Source organism: Lutjanus erythropterus, chromosome 21, assembly GCF_056507025.1.
Source record: "Lutjanus erythropterus isolate fLutEry1 chromosome 21, fLutEry1.hap2, whole genome shotgun sequence".
NCBI classification, from domain to species: Eukaryota; Metazoa; Chordata; class Actinopteri; order Lutjaniformes; family Lutjanidae; genus Lutjanus; species Lutjanus erythropterus.
Window position 1 is genome coordinate 10,164,886 of NC_139337.1, and position 20,125 is coordinate 10,185,010.

At 39.3% G+C, this 20,125-nt stretch overlaps 1 protein-coding gene across 4 annotated transcripts; it reads right to left on the reverse strand.

Annotated features, from left to right (window-relative positions):
- Positions 1-1,663: 1,663 nt before the first annotated feature.
- On the reverse strand, positions 1,664-20,035 carry snx16 (sorting nexin 16). 4 transcript variants are annotated; one of them, XM_084747623.1, is made up of 9 exons: positions 19,880-20,035; positions 17,363-17,921; positions 16,138-16,224; positions 12,912-13,060; positions 12,333-12,402; positions 10,029-10,165; positions 8,254-8,388; positions 5,459-5,496; positions 1,664-3,021 (listed from the first exon to the last, which is right to left on the reverse strand). In XM_084747623.1, exons 2-8 carry the CDS (start codon positions 17,771-17,773, stop codon positions 5,478-5,480), a joined length of 1,008 nt encoding a protein of 335 aa, XP_084603749.1. In that variant the 5' UTR covers positions 17,774-17,921; positions 19,880-20,035; the 3' UTR covers positions 1,664-3,021; positions 5,459-5,477. The 4 variants fall into 4 exon arrangements, with proteins under 4 accessions (XP_084603749.1, XP_084603747.1, XP_084603750.1 ...); XM_084747622.1 differs by having other exon boundaries at positions 2,884-3,021; positions 5,454-5,496; XM_084747621.1 differs by lacking the exon at positions 5,459-5,496.
- Positions 20,036-20,125: the final 90 nt, after the last annotated feature.

Sequence of the window (20,125 nt, forward strand, 5' to 3'; positions counted from 1 at the left end):
TTGACTGGAGCTGAGGTTCATCTTAAAATAAATAAATGATCAACAGTTTTGAGTTTCTTAAAGGACAAGTATGTAATATATTTACTGTACTAAATCATAAAATGATCACGATATGTCTTCAGAGTGTAAGGAAACATGCTTGGTTGAAATACCAGCTTCTCCACCAACAATGCTACAGCCATTACGTTTCCATTTCGGCGTGAAACATCCATTATTTTGTTTGCCCGTTTCATATTTTCAGAGTTAAAATCAATGCCGAATGGTCGCTGAATGAGGTAGTGTCTGTTTTGACTCGTAAGAAATCATTTATAATCTTTCAGAAAGAGTAGATGTCTGTAACGATTAAACTGAGCAATATGTTAATGGAGTCTGGCAGAGAGTAAGGCAGGCCGTCACTGCCTTACTGCATGTCCCTGTCCTGTCAACTCCAGCTCCAGAGTGTGTATTTTCAGAGTAACAAGCTTTGGTTTTGGGATCATGGGCTTTGTTTTTTTAAGTACAAACAAATGACAGTTTTGTTTTGTTTTGTTGCTTTCCATGTTGCTGTCAACATGGATTAGGCTGTTTTGACACATAGCGGTTCCAGTGAAAACTGTCTAATCTGAGGTCTGTGGATTGTCCCCCAGCCAGGATTTTAACATTGTTTATGCCAGGAAAAGTTGCTGTTTAGTAATTTTTTAAGTATATTGCGCACTACAAACATCCAATTCATCTTAATTGTATTTAGATAGAGGCAGAAACCTTACAAGTGGAGGTCTTGAAGGGACAGTTCAGATTATTGTAAGTGGGAATATATGAGGTACTTACAGATAGTCAGTGTAATAGCTACAATAGATGCTGATCGACATGGCCCCAGTCTGGAGAAGCAGAGAGCAGTACCAGCAGGAAAGCCACGCAATATACAGCTGTGGACAAGGTCAGCAAATATTTCTTCAAACCAACCAAGCTCCATAGCTGAAATCACTAATTTTTAACTCACAGTATAGGTGAGCTGCAGGTCTACCACTGCCTCAATCTTTTAATTAGTTTGTTTTATGGTCTGACTTCAGTGGATCTGAACTAAACTAATTTCAAGTCACAACCCCCACCTCCCCATCTGCTTAAGACTGTTCAGGAATTACTGCATACCACATGAAAGCTACCCAACTCACATTATATTACTGGAGCAGATGACAAAAAAAAAAACTTTTCATTCATGTTGTATTTGTTTATGTAGCTAACTGTCATTTTTGAGCTGGTTTATAGTTTTGACTGCTAGTGAGGTGGCTGCTACGTATCTTGAGGCCATCTGTATTTTGCATATTTTGTGTGCTTATCTTGATGTTGGACATCTTCCTGCTGCTTGCCATGTTATTTTATTTGACTCTTCACAACCATCTGGCGACCCTCAGGAATTATCTTACAACCAAAAGGTTGAGCACCAGTGTTCTTAAACTCCTAAGTCACAAAATATGACAAACAAACTAACAAATCAAGACAGCAATAGACCAGCAACTCTAATGTTCTGTGGGGTAAAATTACTGATTTCACCTATGGAGTTTGGTTGGTTTGGAGAAAGTGATATATGGTTTGTATAAAAGCAGTTTCCAAACAGAAAAGTCTGATGGCAAAGTAAAGCGCTGAACAACATTATAAATATACCATACACTTAAACTGATTCAGTGGGTAATACCCTGACAGTTAATAAATACCTCAGAGAACCCCATTTCAACTAATCTGAACTATCCCTTTAAAAACTTCAGCAAATAAAAACAAAACTATCATGGCTACACAGCAGCAGGGCTGAGTAGAAAAATATGGATTTTGGTCAAATGGGTGAGCTGATCCTTTAATTCATGTCACGATATCTCAGCCTACGCTAACAGGAGCCAGAAGAGGTCTCGGGTTCTAAATATTTATGGACGTAAATTGGCATAACTGACATCTTGTGTGTTTAAGAGGAAAAGCAACAACAGGCCACATTTGCTTGGCTCTCTTCAGAGGATGCAGGATATTACACATTTTACTGCCTCTCACAACTTGGTGTGCCGCAAATCATGAATGGCACTAAAACATGAGGGAATGGCGGCTTTTAGATGCAAGGGAAACCGAATGTTTTCAACAGCTGTCTGTCTTCCAGCCTCGATGAGACGAGAGTCAATGGCAGTAGAGGGCAATGACATGGAAGTATGCGAACAGAAAATCCTCTGTGATACCCACCTGGATACCATTGTGTATCCTGAGACATTTAATTTTCTCCAGACTTTTTTCTTATTTCTACAGCCACAGCGGGGTGTTGTTTCTCTGGCTTGGGCCTTTTGTCACAAGTAAGGAGCCATAAGGCAAAGCAGAGACTCATGAGATGATGGTTGAGGCTTTTAGCAGATTGTCACAATTGTGGAAATCATCAAACCACCGAGTGGTGCGAGTCTTCAAGTTTTTGGTGAATAAGCCATACTTTGGCTTTGTGACCGCAGGACAAAATTGATCCAACATGGCGGCCATGGAAGGAGGTGCAAATGTGAGAAATCTCCACATAGTTTAAGAAAGATCAACTTTAGGTTGATGGAGGTTTAACCATCTAGTTCCAGATAAAGTTTTTATAGGAAGTTTCATAAGGTCCTTAGAATAAAGTCTTCTGTAGATGCCAGATAAAATATCCCATGAGCCATGAGGAAATATAAGTGAAACAGGATTATGCAGTCTAAACTGTTCCCCTTCAACCCAATATGCAGATCTTGAGATAAGGGCCGCGGCAAATCCAACTCCAGGACTGGAAGGTGAAACAGCGGCTAAAATCTGGAAGGCTGTGATGGGAGGAGGGAGAGGTAAGGCTGGAGAGAAGGAAGAATAAACAAAAAACATAAAGAAAGGTGGAGTGGTCTGGTGAGGGACGAGGAGATGGAGGAAACCGGTAGTGGTTGTTAGTGTTCCAGCTTCTGGTGGTAAAGCTGAGTGACCTGGATGACCGGAGGAGAGGAGCTGAGCGACGGCCCACACCAACAGGCAGAGGATCGCACTGGCTGGACTTCACACCTGCCACTAGAGGGGAGGGGGGTCACAGCAGAGAAAATACATTCAGCATTTGACTCATTCACCTCAAATTAAATGCAGTGTGAGAACTGGACACCTTAGACAACATAAAGCCAGACAGACTGAGAGGATCCAAGAAGACACGTACAGTACAGTAGAGGAGAGATGCTAACACAGCCCAACCTGCGAGCCATCCTTGTGGGAGGAGACAGATACTGTACGACAGGTTATTAATGCCACAACACCAGCAAGTTACAGGTACAAGTCAACTGAAAACACAGCAGAAGACAGGCTTCACTTCTGACCCTCTCCCATCTTGCGCTACGTGACAGATCATGGATCCCTACTGGTCTACATCCCCAAAATATACCATGCACACACCATATACTGCAGTACCAGGTTACCACACAATGGGCCTCATACCAGAACTACTCATACGAATAGGCTCGTTCTTAGTGATTTAGGAGAACTTGCTGTATTCACCAATTTTCTGTTGTGTAGATCCTTTGCTGTAGTCATGTGCAATCAGTCTGCAACTCTTAGGTCATCCAGACAAGTTTTTTACTATTAGATTGTATATTTCATTACTTTGAGGCAATTTTGAGCTTGAAAATCCTGGCTGCATCTTCACATGCAGATTTATGCAAGTCACTGTCCAGGGGAACATCCTCTTTTGCAAAGCCTGACTGTACAACATCACCTATTATGGCAGTTATTCTACTGTCCATCTCTGTGGTGGTGACCTCTCCTCAACCCCCACCTCCTGCTGAAGTCATGGATCGCCTTGCTGTGGCGAGACATTTGTTTTCTTTTGAGCCATTTTCATATTGGACTATTTATTCTGTAATTCAACGACAGTACGACCTTCAGGTGAAACAGCGTGAACAGCACTCCTTTTTTTTTCTCCTGTCATGGGCTTTAGCAGGTCAAATTCCATCAGAAATTCCACTGCTGATGCTACAACGATAGACTTTCCTTATGGATCTCCGAAAGCAGCCTTTGTTTTTACATTTTGATGCCATTTTCATGAATAAACACTTCCTGATGTATGGGGCGGGAGGTGTTCCTCATGCAGTATTATCTGGGTGTTAATTATGCTATTTTACAAGACTGATAAACATGTACTCAAATACACACAGACTGACTATTTACACAGTCTACTGAAGTTAGGAGCGCTTGTTGACATGGCACTGTATGATACTGTATGATATATAGGTACACATTATGGTAAGAATACAAAAATGTTCTCGCATGAGGCCCCAATATGTGACTAACTGAGATCCAAATCTGGGTCTTTAACATTGTAAGTTGGAGGATTTTTACCTCCATGTCAAGACACCAGATGGGGAGAGGGAGGAGGAAGACCTGAAATCCAAAAACCTACGATGCCCACGTAGTGAGCACACGTCACCATGTGAAAGAGAGGCACTAACCACGTGTGTTAGTCACATATGATGCAGAGGAGCAGTGTGGCACAGCCAAAAAGGTTCACAGAGCACAGAACATTACAGTACAATGAGTACACACCAAGGTTGGGGACAAATCATTTTCAGGTTGTTATTAAAATACTGTGGCTTTTCAGAAATACCAAGGACTCTCAAGCCTCTTGAGTTTTAACACCCCTCTTTCAAGGTTTGTGGCCACCGTAGTTTAAAGGGGCTGAGTAACAATTTTAGTTAAAAACATTAAAAAAATTTAAATTATCAATAGAATGCGAAGAAATAACAGTTTTGATATTATGTCAATGATGTCTATGTATGATGTAGGAGGGAGGGAGAGACTAAGGGTGCTTTTCATTTGGTAAATCCCTCGTCTCCTCCACTTGCTCCTCTCCTTGCATCTTAGCTCCTCCCAGCGAAGACATGAGAGAGAGATGTGAGGACGGAGGGGACAAAGTTGTGGAAAGAAAATTCCTCGGTTCCTTTTAGCGTCAGTCTGACATGACGACAGTTCGTGATGACCAGCTGAAAACAGCTGTATCAGCTGTCAAACTGACTGGTACAAATGTCCACTGAAACACTTATTACATGCGGCTCTTTTAAGGGGAGGGGAACAGACTTTGTGTATGAGAGGATAAGAGTTAGAAATTTTCCTGAATTAGATGCACTGAAAGTGAACTGACCCCAACCTAAACATCCTGTCTGCAAGCAATAAAAACATAGATTTGTTTTTTTTTTTTCAAGTAAATCTTAATACAATACTCACATGTCACATGTACGGCCAGTATGGACAGGAGGGACAATTGCAGCAATGACACATATAGCATGAGAGTACTGTAGTAACAAAGACTTGAAAATAATACACCTGATACCATGAAACATGACGCCTCCATTCAGATAGTACAGTAGTTAAAAATGGGATGCATGTTACTAAGGAGAAGAAGAAGAAGGAAAAAGACAGTATGCCATAGGGTTAGCCTGTTGAGCTGTTATGTGAAGTACCTCACATGTTATGGGGCCCTTTTTTCAGATTGGGGCAGCACTGCTGTGAAATATAAGGGTAAAAAAACACAAGAAGGGAAAACAGTTTAAAAAGCAAACTAGCAGGTGTGACCATGATGAAAATAATAGCAATGCCAATCCACTTTCACTGTACAATCACTGATATGTTTACAGACTTACTGTACAACTGGCCAAAAATCATGTTTAATTAACCCTTCTAAAAAAACATCCATACAGGTTTCGAACAATTTGAATGTCTATTTTTGTGCATTACATCGATAAAAGGGCAAACCAATACAATGAACAATATAACTACTTGTATATGTATATTTATGTCAGCATAAACTGAGAGATCTGCATACCTACACATTACTAAATAATAAATAATGTCCTATACCGTAAAACTTCATTTAAAGACAGTAGATCGCTCTCTCTCTCTTGGCGCCACGGTGCTAGAGTGAGAACTGAGATCACACTGTCTCTCTGAGCAACATCAAATGAATGATTAATAACTGATTTGTTATTCTGATAGCTGACACAACTCGCAAACAACTTTATCTCAAAGTTTTGTTCTGTTTTTTAATTTGAGTATATAATCAAATTTAGAATATCTGTTGACAGTCCTACTGTACCTGCCAATGGATCTTTTTTATGGACAATTTAGAGATTGATGTTTTTATCCAGACGTGCTCAAGTTCAAAAATATGCCTCTCACTCAGGCCTGAAATTTAAACTTTGTGTTATGCATTTCTTGACATTAGAATATATCTATCCAATATCCAGGAGATAGGATCAATTGCTGGAAATGAACACTGATATCTGGGCATTGTATGGAGCTAGAGGTGCTATGCCATGAATGGGTAATAAATAAACACATCAAAACAATATACACTAACTTTTATAATGTCTCTGTACTGTCTGTACTAATTGGCAGCATTTTCTGCCAAGAGAGGCTTACAATGGTAAGGACTAAAACAAAAAGGAGGCTGATTGCTGGTGCGGCCTGATGAATCAGCTGAAATGTGATTAGTTTAGTATTATGCCGGCTTGAGATCAATACCTCCTCCTGCGTAATTTGATTAGATAAGCCACAGCCTCCTTTAACCCAGCTGAAGACTGAAGAGAGATCCAGGCCTTTATTAGAAAGAAGCCTTCATTGTTTTTTTTCAGTTTGCACCCATTTGCTATGTTACTGATGACCCAGAGTCAAAACATCCTCCATCTGCTTCGCGTTAAGAGTTTCCAGTGGTTAATGGAGCATAAACTCTTTATTTCACTGAAAGGCTTAACAAGTAAACAGCAGGAACAAAGGAACTGTAGAGTTTCTTTAGCAGTAGCTTATTTTCTTATCAAGAAAAACAGGGGCAAAAGTAAAATAAAAAAAAAAAACTTTTAGTATTATGTTTAGTCCTGAGATTAAGTATTTTTCTATATAGTTATTCTTAATGCCTGCCACTGAATCAGATTCATGAATGTGTTTAAATTTTTCCACACAAAGTAAAACAAGAGTACTACGTTAGCCAATTAAAAAGAAGCAGAAGTCGATTTTTCAGCCTCCAAATTCAACACCATATGAAAGTTCCTTTTAGTGGCTTTAAGTTCCAAGGACATTATTTTACCCTGTAAATCCCTGCTCTCGGTGGAAGTACTAAAATAAAGGAACTTTGGGGTGGGGCTTGTCGGGATTAGTCAAGTATCTGCAATTGCAAATCATAACTTTTTATATTGTGATGAAAATGCAGACAACAACGATGGAAAAATAAACTTTTAGGTTGACGACAGAGTAATTCCTGGGACTAAAAGTTTTGAGTACTTTGGGTGTAAACTTGTGACACAAAACATGGATTTTTTTTCAGCCGACACCCATAATTACCTGCTTCTCATGGTGGATATGATAAGATAACCAATAATTTCATATAGAGCCCAACTGATATATCAGCTGACCAATATTATTGGTCTAATATTGTCCTACCGCAGTTTTCTCTGTCCAATACGCACCCAATATGCAATCTTTATATTTTAAAAAGAAGTTCATACAACCTGGAGTTTACGCCCACCTGAGGGTACAAAACCAGCCAAATCTAAATGACATCACTATTCTTAACTCTTCAAATGTTCATTTATTTTTTCAACTAAGTACATCAAAAACTTGACAGATATTCTTTAGCTTTTAGAGCACATTTTGAATAACAATTAAAATCAAATGCTTTGACATAGTGTGTCAAATCAGATATTATTAGAGGAAATATTTATCAGCTAAATTTACAGAATAGCAGAATAGCAAATACTAGTATAAATTTCCCATTGCTGGCTGGTAAGTACCAGGCCCAATATTTATTGTGCATCCCTACTGTAAACATGGCTGGGCTCAATGTAATTATTGTATGTATGAAAAATGAATGAAAAGAGGTTGCAGTCAGTGAAAGACCTCCTATGTACACAGCTTGTTAACCTGACAGGAAGAAGCAAAGGTCTCAGTTGTCAAGATGATTCATGTGCGTCCCATGTTCACCACTTAACCTTGCCCCTCGACCCTTGGACAACTTTCTAAAAGCATTTGGAAATTGACTTGTAGTTCTGTTTTCCTGGAAGGGAAAACACCAAATGGGAAAACATCATTTGCTCTGCATAAAATAGAGCCAGTTGCAGTTAGAGCGGGACAGCTGTAACAAGGTTAAAGACTACTTATTTAATCATGTGGCTGTCTAAGCTGTCTCTGCATTTGTGGTGTGTGACCACCTGAATCTTATTCACTACTCTGTGTGCGTGTGTGTGTGTGTGTGTGTGTGGTATTTTTTACCCAGCTTCGTCAGGCATGTCCTGATCAGCCTCAGCAGCAGACGACTCCACATCTGCATCTGCATCTGCATCTGCGCTGCTCTCACTGCCCTGAGCTGACAGACCACACAGAGACTCTGGACTCACACACTCACCACTGAGACAGACAGACAGACAGGCGCACACACACAACCAAACAGTTCTTACTGACTTTGTTGCTGCATACTAAATAACAAAAAATACTTCTTATTTTAGCATTGAGGTATGTGGACCTCAGTTACTACAGTCATTTCTAAGGGTGACACCTTCTGGTCAGTTGGAGAATTGGTTGGTTGTTATGCCCTTGTCCAACCAAGGTCACTGGTATTACTTTAATAAGGAGCTTAAGTTCTTCTTAATCCATTATTGTTGGGGGCAGGATATTTGAAGACCTGGGGTATTGTATTTTGGAGAAACAAGCTCTTTACTGAATGTTTGCCTGGCTCCAAACTAATTAACTAGAAAAAGCACAAATGGCTACATCGGCCACTAGCCTCTGAGGACAGAAGATCTGACGCCAACCAGTAACAGTTCAAGCTCAACGATAGATTGATGCAGGATGTCTGTGAGCAGCTGTAAGTTTTACCATGTTTTATGTTGTTTTAATGTTTAACTTGTACATTATTCTGTTGAATTTGGCGCTAGCGTGTTGTGGCTAATGTGGCTACTTTCACAGACTGGGCACTGTTGGACTAAAGTTGTTATACCGACGGACACTCAAGAGAAAATGTCTGAACATTAAGCCTTGTTTAAAGCCAACTAAATAACAAGAGCAATAGGTCGGATGCTGGTAACTGTTTTTTCATGTTGCCTTTTTTGCGGACATGCTGCAGCATGAGCTTTATTTAGCTGTCACCACTGTGTGTGTGGGCATATGTACGTGTTGCTGCTGTATGTAATGCAAAATTTACTTGATAGATGTGCCCTGAAGGTAACGATATAGCTATGTGGGAAACATAAATGGTCAAGCTGCAGGAATTTATGTGCTTGGGAATGCTGTGTATCCTTGATGAGCTCACATTTATGCTAGCAGGTAGAGTTCACTTAGTGACAGTTCACTCCAAAATCAGAAATACGTATTTTTCCCCTGGCCTGTAGTGCTGCTTATCCATCTTGATTTTTTGATGTGGAGTTGTAGAGTTTTCCTTTAATGTTTTATATTAATGTATTTCTAAGTTCTTGTAAAGCACCCTGAATTGCCCAGTGTTTGAATGGTGCTATATAAAGTTGCCTTTTTGCCTTTTGGAAGTATTGGCCATAGAGGTGACTTCCTAGCAGAAAGAAAGTAGTTCCAGTAGATTCTAAAGTGGTACTGGTACATTCTCCTGCAGAAAGAGAGTAGTTCATGCATGAAACTGCTCACAACAAGGTTTTGGTGCATTTAGAACCAGAGTGCCATTTAGTCATATTATACTGGAGAGAAGGCAGCCATCTCATTGGCTGATAACAAATAAAATAAAACTCTGCATCTCACACCAAAAATATCTAGGTGGATAAACAGCACTACTGGCCAGGGGGAAAGTATTTCTGACTTTGGGGTGAACTGTCCCTTTAACTACTCAAGGGATAAAGTGCATTTTTCCCCATCACCATTGCTTGAAGAGAAGGTTTTATCTTTGGTTGACTACAGCCCTCATAATTTGTTCTGCCAGATGTGACTTGCATGTATGTAATTTGTATGGTACATGTGTTTGACCTCTCTTCCTGCAGTATATCCTGCATTTGTGTGTGTGTGTGTGTGTGTGTGTGTCCACTGACTTGATATGCTTCTCCAGCAGGAGGATGGCCTTCTCCTTCTCCTCCAGCCTCTTCTTCAGGGAGGTGATCTCCTTCTGCTTCTCTAGCAGCTCCTTCTGGAGACGATAGTTGCTCTCCTCTAGAGTCTCACAGAAGGCCTGGAGGGAGCAACGGAGAAAACAAGAACGGAAAACTTTGTTGACCGTGACAAGAAACAGAGGAGAAGTCAGGGGTAACATTTTTGAATGTTGGAACTTTCAACAAATACACAAATGGTACATAAACATCAACCCATGTGTAAAAATGATCGTTAAACTGTTTTAAACAGACAAGTTCAAGGTCCTGGCTTGAAAACATTTCCAGGTCAAGTAGGTTATTTTACGAGGGCAGCTATAGGGGACAAGTGAAACTTGTGACATGTTTACTGCCTGCTGTAACGAGGGTGAGCGTTTGCCCTCGTCACCAAATGCCATCAAGCCCTGTAGGACTGGGTATCACTTTAAAGGCTTAAATACAGCCCCCATAGGGTACCTTGGTAGTGACTGTGAATACTTCATATCATATTTTATTTTGCTGACTATAAACAGATCTTAAAAACATCAGTGTTTAATGTGGTCTTTAGACTCTCTCATAAAAGAACTGCGTCAGAAATGCAACGTATTAAACAGAGCAGTAAATGAAAACACTGCAGCGACAGCAGAAAAGAATATAGCAGCAAGTTAACATTAACGTCATTTTACAGGAGCTCTCAGCACCACAAAAAACACAAGACCAGAAATAAAACGGCATATTATTTTTCATGCAATTTTAACTTTCTATTTTCCATGCTTCCAACTTAAATGTGCCTCCTTGTCTTTTTAACTGTGCCTGGGGTTTTTCATATCTCTAATCTCTGTCAGCCAGCTACATTGTAAAACGGTGGTGACGCAAAATTTTGTGGCTCTCATGCAACAGCTGCGGGCTTAAATATCCCCTGATATGCTCAAAAGAGTCTGAAGAATAATTGAGTGAACTTTAGATACTGTTTTGCTGCAATAAACAAGGGGGTGCAGGCCAACTTTTCTGAACCTCAATGGTGAGAAAACAGAAATTTTATTAGTTGGTCCAGAAATAAAAAGTGAGCTAGTTCTCGGCAAATTCTGCAGTTTGGCCCTACAGGTTACATCTGAAGTCACATGTCTGGGCATTATCCTAGAGAAGTAGTTCTCAAACGGTGGGGCGCAGAGCTACTGCCTGCTTGACCAGGGGAGAACTACAGAGTGCAACAAAGTAGAATGAATATGATTTATGTAGAGATATTTTTTTTTTACTAGTTGCTTCCTTATTTATCCTTTTTTTTTAAATAGTTGCTTCCCTATTTATTGTTTATTACTGATAATGATTATGGGATGGAGTGGAACTGAACTTTTCTGGCCTCTGAAAGGGGGCCATGCCAGAAAAAGACATACAGAAAAAGACATACAGAGAGTGACCAAAGCAACAAACTGTTTCATTAAAGAAATACTGCAAAAGAATGTCCGTTCCTATCTACACAAGATGCTGAAAAACTTGAAAAGACCTAAAATAGATAAGACTACTCTAATGCTCTTTTCACTGGTCTTCCAAGACAAACCGTGGATCAACTACAATTACTTTAGAATTCAGCTTTTAACTAGAATAGAAAAGGGAGGAGGGGTTATCACTTTAGTTTTTAGCTAACCTAAACCAGCTCCCATTATTACATTTCCAGCTCTTTGTTGTTTCATAATCCTTCATGGTGTCTTAGATGTTTTGCTGCTGTTTTTTTTTCTATACAATCTACGATCACCCTTTTTTTTTTTTTAACTATACAGCAAAACTATGGAATATTCTACCAAATGCTGTAAGAGATGCAAACTCTGTCAACAGTTTTAAAGAAAAATTTAAAATTATTGCTTAAACATTGCAATTAACTCACTGCTACTCTTATCTTTCACATATTTTATTGTATTGTTCTTATGTCTCTCTTTGTTTTATTTCTAGTTTCTAATTTCTTAGCATATGTGTTCTTGCCTTTGGCTCATTATTTCTATTAATTATTCATTTGTTTGCTCGGTTTATCACAGTATTTGCACTTGTTTTAATTTGCCTATTTTTTACACATTCTATTGTCTCCTTACTTTCTTGCAAAGCACTTTGAGCTACACTCCTTGTATGAAATGTGCTATATGAATAAAAACAAAATTTTAATCACACAGCCCTAATACAATGACACAAATCATTCTTTAAAGGGTCTTGAAGTGAAATGGATAGCAGCACAAACACAAATTCACACACACATGCTTCCACATATATATTCACACTTACTCTGCTCTCCTCTAGACTGTCAAAAGGTCCAGGCGGGTCATCCAGACACAGAAACTCTCTCACTGCCAGGCTGTCAAAGAGAGCAAATGTTGTAACATAAACGTGTGTGTTTATTTGTCAGCAGGCATGTCTGCTCTGTAACATAATACAAAAATACTCAAGTATTTTGCTTGTAGTTATGGCATTAAAAAGTAGTCCTGCTACTTATGATTATTTTCGTTGTCAATTAATCTGCTGATTATTTTTTCCTCAGTTAACTGTTAAGTTGTTTGGTCCAAAAAGTGAAAATACTGATCACTGTTTTCTACAGCCCAATGTGATGTCCTCAAATGTCTTTAGTGTCATAGAGGACTGAAGAAAACTAAAAATATTCACTTTTGAGAAAGTAGAATCAGGAAAATCAGGCATTTTTTCTTTAAAAAATAGTCAAACTGATACCTCGATTATCAAAATAGTTGGCAATTAATTTAGTACTTGCCATTTAATTGATTAATCTATTTGAAATCAGGAATTATCAACTATTACTGTACATGAGCACTTTGCAAAACACATAGTTTACACAAAAAGGCTGTCACATACCAGTTGGCAATGTCCTTATGTGCAACAAGGTTTTGCAAAAAGGCCTGCAGACCCAACTGTCTGTCTTCCAGGAAGTCGCTGTCATAGTTATCTTTGAACCACCGCTTAGGAGGCAATGAGAGGCGGAAGCCTGGGAACATCTCCTTCAGCTACACACACACACACACACACACACACACACACAGGACAGAATGAGTATCACATGATCTTGCCTACTAGTGCAGTTACAGTAAAAGAATATACTCTTCAGTGTTAAAGACATGAGGTCATGAGGACATACATGGACATTATGTACATTTCAAACAAAGTTCAGATTACATTGTTTTGGGGTTTTTTTGCATAAAAATCTGATCATGTGTTTCTCATTAGCTCAGTTTAACTAAAACAAGGTTGTATTTTGTGAAAATGGCGTTCAAACATTGTGATTAACAGGAAACGTGGGGTAAGACAGTTTCCTTATGTCACTAAACTGAATTGCATATGTGTGTACTGGTACATTCATAATGTAGCGGATGACAAACTGCACTGTGACGGTGTCATACTGCTGTAAAGTAGAGCTGGAGTGATGCAGTCTTGCCTCTGATATGAATATCTGAAAGACTTCAAAAGATTTGGTAACAATAATTTAATAAATAAAAAACATTTTGATATTTACAGCTGAAAAATAAACATTCAGTTCTCTGGCGACACTGTTTTTACTACCACAAACATCTTTGTTATTACTTTTTATGTCAGTATTATCATCTGCGGATATTTTTCTGGTTCTTTAACCCTGAGTACACAGCAAAAAAAAATTTACAGAACATGGTGCTTCATCGTCTAACACGGACAGTACTGCAAAATATTAGGAATAAAACTGTGCAGCAAAAAGCATAACTGGCTCTGGAAAAGCATGTAAATTACATATGCATGACATTCTCTGATCCCAGTCATGGGAGCTAAGAAAAAAAAAGTGATATCGATAACTCTTATATCACCCCTAGCCTCATTCTGATGTATGACTGACAGGAGGAACATGAAAAACCAGACAGCATCTGAAATTTTACCCTGGTCTCCAGCAGAGCTGCTCAGAAGGAAGGTGGAATGATTGACAACTGTTCAAGGTTCACAATATCTAAAATGAAGTGGTTATTTGGCCAGATTTTGGCAGCATGATGGTTTGGAGCATAAAGAACATACACATGGACAGCACAGCAGGGAAGTGGATTATGTTCAGGTTGGCCTGATATGATTCTGTAGATGTTGTGCAACTTTTTTCTGACAGGATGATTTTGAAGAAATATCTAAATGCAGTTATTTTGACTAATATTGCAATTGTGAAATGATTTGCAATATTAGAGGAAGGGATCATATTTACACCATTATTCACATTTTCATTGAAAAACACATTAAAAGATTTATGGTGTGTTATTTTCTTCAGGGATCCGCAACGAACAAAGATGTTTTCTTCAGTCTAGGAAATGATGTGTTGGTCAGGACACCTCTGTAGCACCACAGTTTTTCATTTAAAATGCTATTTTGACACACATTTCACCTTTAACAAATATTGCGCATCCTGCCATTTGACAATCACAGTAGACCATATTGTGAGTTTGATAAAATTTAGAAATAATTGTTCAGCTCTACATGAAAACTTGTTCTAATACTGTTAAATTAAATATATGAACTCAATCCAAAATGACCAGTCACTGCTCTTTTATCAAGAACTAACACTGTCCACTTTATTTGCACTGTAGTTAATCAAATTCAGTTAAAGTGCAGTCAGTAGACTGCAGATTTCCGCTGAGCAAGAGATGGTGAAGCACCTGCTGTAATGCCAACACAACTGCCAGATGCAACCAGCAGAGATTTGATTTTTTTTTTTTTTTGTATAGCATATCTTAACTATTATTATTTGGTCAAAAATATTGTGATACTTGATTTTGTTCATATTTCCCATCAATAATACAACAAACTCTTTGGACTACACAGCATGTCATCAGTCACAAGCTACATGATCAATAATTACAGATACCCACCAATGAAACATCACTATTGTGACAGTTCTTTCAGCTGTACCGCCCAGGCCTAGTCTTTCTACTTCCATCCATCTCTGCTTTTACTCCTGCTTATTAAATCCTTAAAACAGATGTATGTAGATTAAGACAAAGCCGTGTTGTCAGCTTTGGGAGATGCTGCACTGGTGACAAACCATGTTTTCAGTTTACTCAGCAGGAGGTGGGATGGTGTGTGTGTTCATGTATGCGCACCATCTTGTTTTCACACTTGGTAGCCTGAGCCTTGTGCATAAACTTAGAGCGGAGCAATGCTGGCTGAGGTCCAAACTACTACTCAAATAATGTTTGGCAACAGCCACCCAGTGTGGAGGCTGTGCTGCATATTGAAAACCTGATCATGTGTTGACCACGATATTTATTTATGCTGACATTTATCTCAATGTGCATGTTTGGCTTGTCTGTAAACTCTTAAATAACTGGAACTGTCATTGCTTTTTGCAATAATAATGAAGAACACATAGAAATATCATCCGAATGTTTGCGTTTCTGTGCCTCAGTGGCTAAAAATGCGGCTAATGTCAAAATGTTTCCAATCAGTTATGTGTATGACCAATGAGGCCTGTATAATTATGTTAAATGCTTGGCAAAAGGGCATCAAGGACAGTGTGAAGTTTACAGCTGCCTCTGTGGAAAAGCCACAGGAATGGAGGAAAGGATGTCCACACCCCCTCCTGTTCTCTCTCCATACTGAATGTAGGGTGTTCCCATCTCTTGTGTGTCCTTTCTTCTTGCCTGAGGTTACTGTGTCTGCATTAGTAATTGAATTGGAATAATAGCTAATAATAATCAAGTTTTTGCAAGCCGACAGCAATCCTTTTGTAGCTTACTAACCATCATTTTTTGCGGTAGGGTCTTTCTCCTCTATCATCACATGGCTTTACTTTCCCTTCAGTAATCTGTGACCAGACTGTCTTTCCTGAAACCACGAGAGACCTGTTTCCCTTGTTGGCTCGGGCCTTTTGGCTATTTGGGAACAGAGGGCCTCTTTGTGTGGCTCTAATCACTTCCACCGCGCACTCAAAAACAAAAGAAAGCATGCTGAAAGCGATAACTTGATAGTCACAAACAGGGTCTGTAAACACGGATGGGTGATCACAAAATTAAGCTTCAGATAGGCGTTCCCTTTCTTTCCACACAAACATATGTACAGAGAGCACACCCAAACACACCTTGTCATTGAGTCTGGAGAAGTCTGTGTATCTTCGAAAAACAACCCAGCTCTCATCTGGAGTCTTCCTCACCAGTACCTTAAATACCTGCAGCAGAAACAACACACATAGTTTTAAACCCTTGTTCACAACTGCAAAAATATAGAGTCATGGCTTCTTGCCAGTTGGACTTAACTTGTGTCAGACATGGTGATTATAACTGAGTATCACAGAAAACAACACAATAGTCAATTTATTTACATTACTGATGATTGGCCTGTTTATCACAATATAGGCTAATAATCAAAATAATTAGCAAAACAGTAAGCTAAAATAAAAAGCAGTATTGGCAATGATATTGAAAAGGTACAGAAAGTTATATTGCATATGAGATTGAAAATGTTATTTGTATATGTAACTGCAAATATAGTCATTCCTACCATACTGTTGCAGAATCGATGACTATCTGTACTGAGGATATTTGATTTATCACTCTACCCTACATGAGTAGTTTACAGTAAACACAGCAATGTCTACAGCAATGGATCATGTTCTTTTAGATCATCATTATTCGAGAATTTACGGCATGTTATTTTGGAGAAAATGTGTACATTGAGATATATATTGAATATTTCAGCAGAGCCTGTTTACTGGCCTTCACTCTTTGAGGAAGAAAAGACCATCATAAACTTTTTTTAAATTGTTTGACATGCAAAATGTGACTCGGCAGTCTTTAAGCCACTAGTAGTTTTTTTCATTTGGCGCCAGCACCTTTAAAGCACTTGTGTTCATCCAAGTGTTCTCAAGACAAGGACATGGCGTTTGCATGCTCTAATGAAGTGTTCTCTTTGGTAAGCTGACATGAAGGACTGTTCACTGATGTTTTTTTATGCAATTAATGTTAATTATTATGTCCTTCTCTTTCCTCAACACATCTTACAATGGTACCCTGAAATTCAGCTTTTGTACAACAACTTGTCTCTCTGCTACTCTCTGTGCGCTGAGTAAATGTTGACATTAGATTTTAATCTCGAGTATGCAGTCATGCTGTGTGCTTGTCCTCACTGAGCGTGTCTTTATCTCATCAGTTAACGTGTCAAATTGTTGTCCTGTCCTCTAGGGAAACTGACAAATATGTTCACATATTGCAGCATTTCGCACTTGGCTTGAGAGTTTTGTTACATATACTAAGCAGTTTCCAAAAAGTGGTCATGATCTCATACAAGTTAATTATCTGGCCTCATACCGTGAACTTGGCCCTCTCTTCCATGACCTCATATCCTAGAACAGTGGGGGTTATCGGCCTCTCCTCAGTTTGCTGACTCCCAACAGGATCCGATATGGAGCGGGGGCAGCTGGAGTACTCTATGGAGGGCTCCAGAGTTCCGTTCACCCTGGCCCGCGTCACAGGGCTCTGGGGTGGTGGTGGCGTCCTGCTCCGGCTGGCTCTGTCCATGCAGCGGGACTGGCGCTGGGAAGCTAATCCTCCACATCCTCTTCCGTGGTCCTCCCCGGCCACCCTGTTGACGGAGGAACAGGACGAGTTGCTGGAGACGCTGCCTAGTGAGGACGCTCGCTGTGCCCGTCTGAGCTTGCTGCTGCCTCCTGACAAGACTCTGTCCATGGGCACAGGGACAGGCACGAAGGGTGATGCCATCTTCCTGAGCTGCTTGCTCCTGCCCTGCCACTGCAGTAGTCAGCAAGGTTCCTCACACACTGACCTTGCCTTCCTTCAGAGGTGCTGTGTGATAATGAAGAGAAGCAGTAATGCTCACCCTGAGGGGCTGATGAAGACTCTGAACACCCTGTACAAGAAAAGACAAGAATAATCTGTAATGATCATTGTATTTATCATGATCAAAACTCAATACAAGCTTTTTCACATTTCCCTTAAAGGACCAGTATGAAGGATTCAGGGCCCACCTGATGCTGGATTCTTGGGGCCGATGCTGATATTAGGAGTATTTAAATTCCAATAGATATGTACATACATAGCTAGACCAATATTCTTTATACAAGTACATAAACACATTTTTTTTCTTTTATACAGTCATCCCTTTAAGGAAGTTAACACTTGTGACAAAGATATGTAATGGAGACAGGATATTTAACAGTTTAACAATCAATATTATTGTCCTAAATAATATTAGAGCACTAATAGTAAACATTTACTACTATTTTTAATATTTATAAATACCTATAAAGAAAAGAACAAAATTATAACAAAATATATGTATATATTAAACCTGAATTTTAAAAAAGGATTAAATATATTATATATAATGCTTCTGTTTAAGCTAACACATAATAACAAACGACAAACATTATATACATGCAAAAGACTGTACACTGACAATACACTAATGAAAACTGCCATATTCTGTCAATAACCCCCTGTAAATCTTACACACTAGACCTTTAAATTTACACCAGCGCAGTAGAATCTGTCAGCAAACATTATCCTGAAATAAGGGTACCAGACTGTGAAGGCTGATGAATTATTGACATGAGCCACATGCCATCTATAATTTATGGATTTGTGCATTATGTGTAAAATTCATGATGGAAGAAAAAGCCTCTAAAGATCTGTAGATAATTAGTGTGTCAGATCATTTTGCCAATTGATAAGCTCTTATCTATCGGGTTCAACTGAAGTCTGAGCAGCACCACTGAAAGCTACATGAAGGAGCCATGCTGCTTTGATCTGACATAAAGGAGGAGGAACCTGGATGTTGATTATTAAGGAAGAGTGGGGACTGAAATCGATTTCTTTTCATACTGAGGAACTGACAGCTACCTGCCAAGCATGTTCACATTAATTCAGCATCCGTCAACCTTAGAGAAGTCAGAGCTGTGTCTCTGTGACACTAGAAACAGAAATCCTGAAAACAGGCTGATCATACACATTTTAGTGGGTGTACAGAGCGAGTAGCAAGGATAAAAAGGTAAAGGTGTAAACCAAATGACAAGTTATTGCTCGTGCTGCTCACTCACTCTTAAGTGACTAGCATAGCTATTTTAGTGCGCTTAAGAAACAAACATGACGACAGTAGTGAGGCTGGAGCCAACATAACGACAAAACACTGGCTGCTTCATACTTTTAAGTCACATTTGTCAAAGTCAACTGGCTGACGACGTGGCCAGCGTTTGGTAAACGAATTTAGCAAGCGAGCTAACCTATCAGCGGCAAATGACGTCCTTCTACTGAATAGTACGAAGCCCGTTAAGAAAATGAGGCAGTGTAGTCAGTGTAACATTCACCTGCTTTTCGGTTCAGACACAACTGGTAGCATCAGTGGCTAAGTTTTGACTAAAACAGTTAGGTAGCTAATATAGTAAACAATGTGTTGCAAGTAACCACCAGGAAAACCTGCAAAAAAAAAAAAAACATTTTTGAGTCACTGCAAGAGCTAGCTGACGTTAGCTAGGTTACTACTAACAGTCCAAACAAAGTAGGCTAACTAAAATTTCATTGAAATAAGAGCTGCTTATGATATCAAATTCTTGCCGAATCGAGTATTAACTCCTCATAGTTGGTTAAATTTCTTGTGTTATTTAATTTAATGTACTTTAACGGGAATAAATACGGCTACGCTAAATCGTCAAGTTTTTGAACGATGTTTGGTGTGTCCTCTATCCCAGTGAAAGACCCTGGGATACAAGGCTATCGCATTACCTTCACGTTAGCCTGTAAGCTAGGACGGGCAGCCTCTGTGTGGACAAAAGCTAAGATGACGCCATGATGACACGGATTTTCTCTTACCGTGGAATCCAGTATTTTTCCGCTTCAGAAAATCATTTTATCATACATATAAATCCCGATGTGTGATTGCCCTGTTCCTGTTTATCCACTGCACGATCTCCTCCCCTGTCCACTTCATGTTAGCTCAGTGAATTCAGACTACGACACCTGCAGAGCCTCAGGATAGGCAGGTGAGGGCGCTGTAACACATCTAATATAACATTGTATTGTAGTGTACTGTAATTCAGTATCAATGCTGAGTAGTGT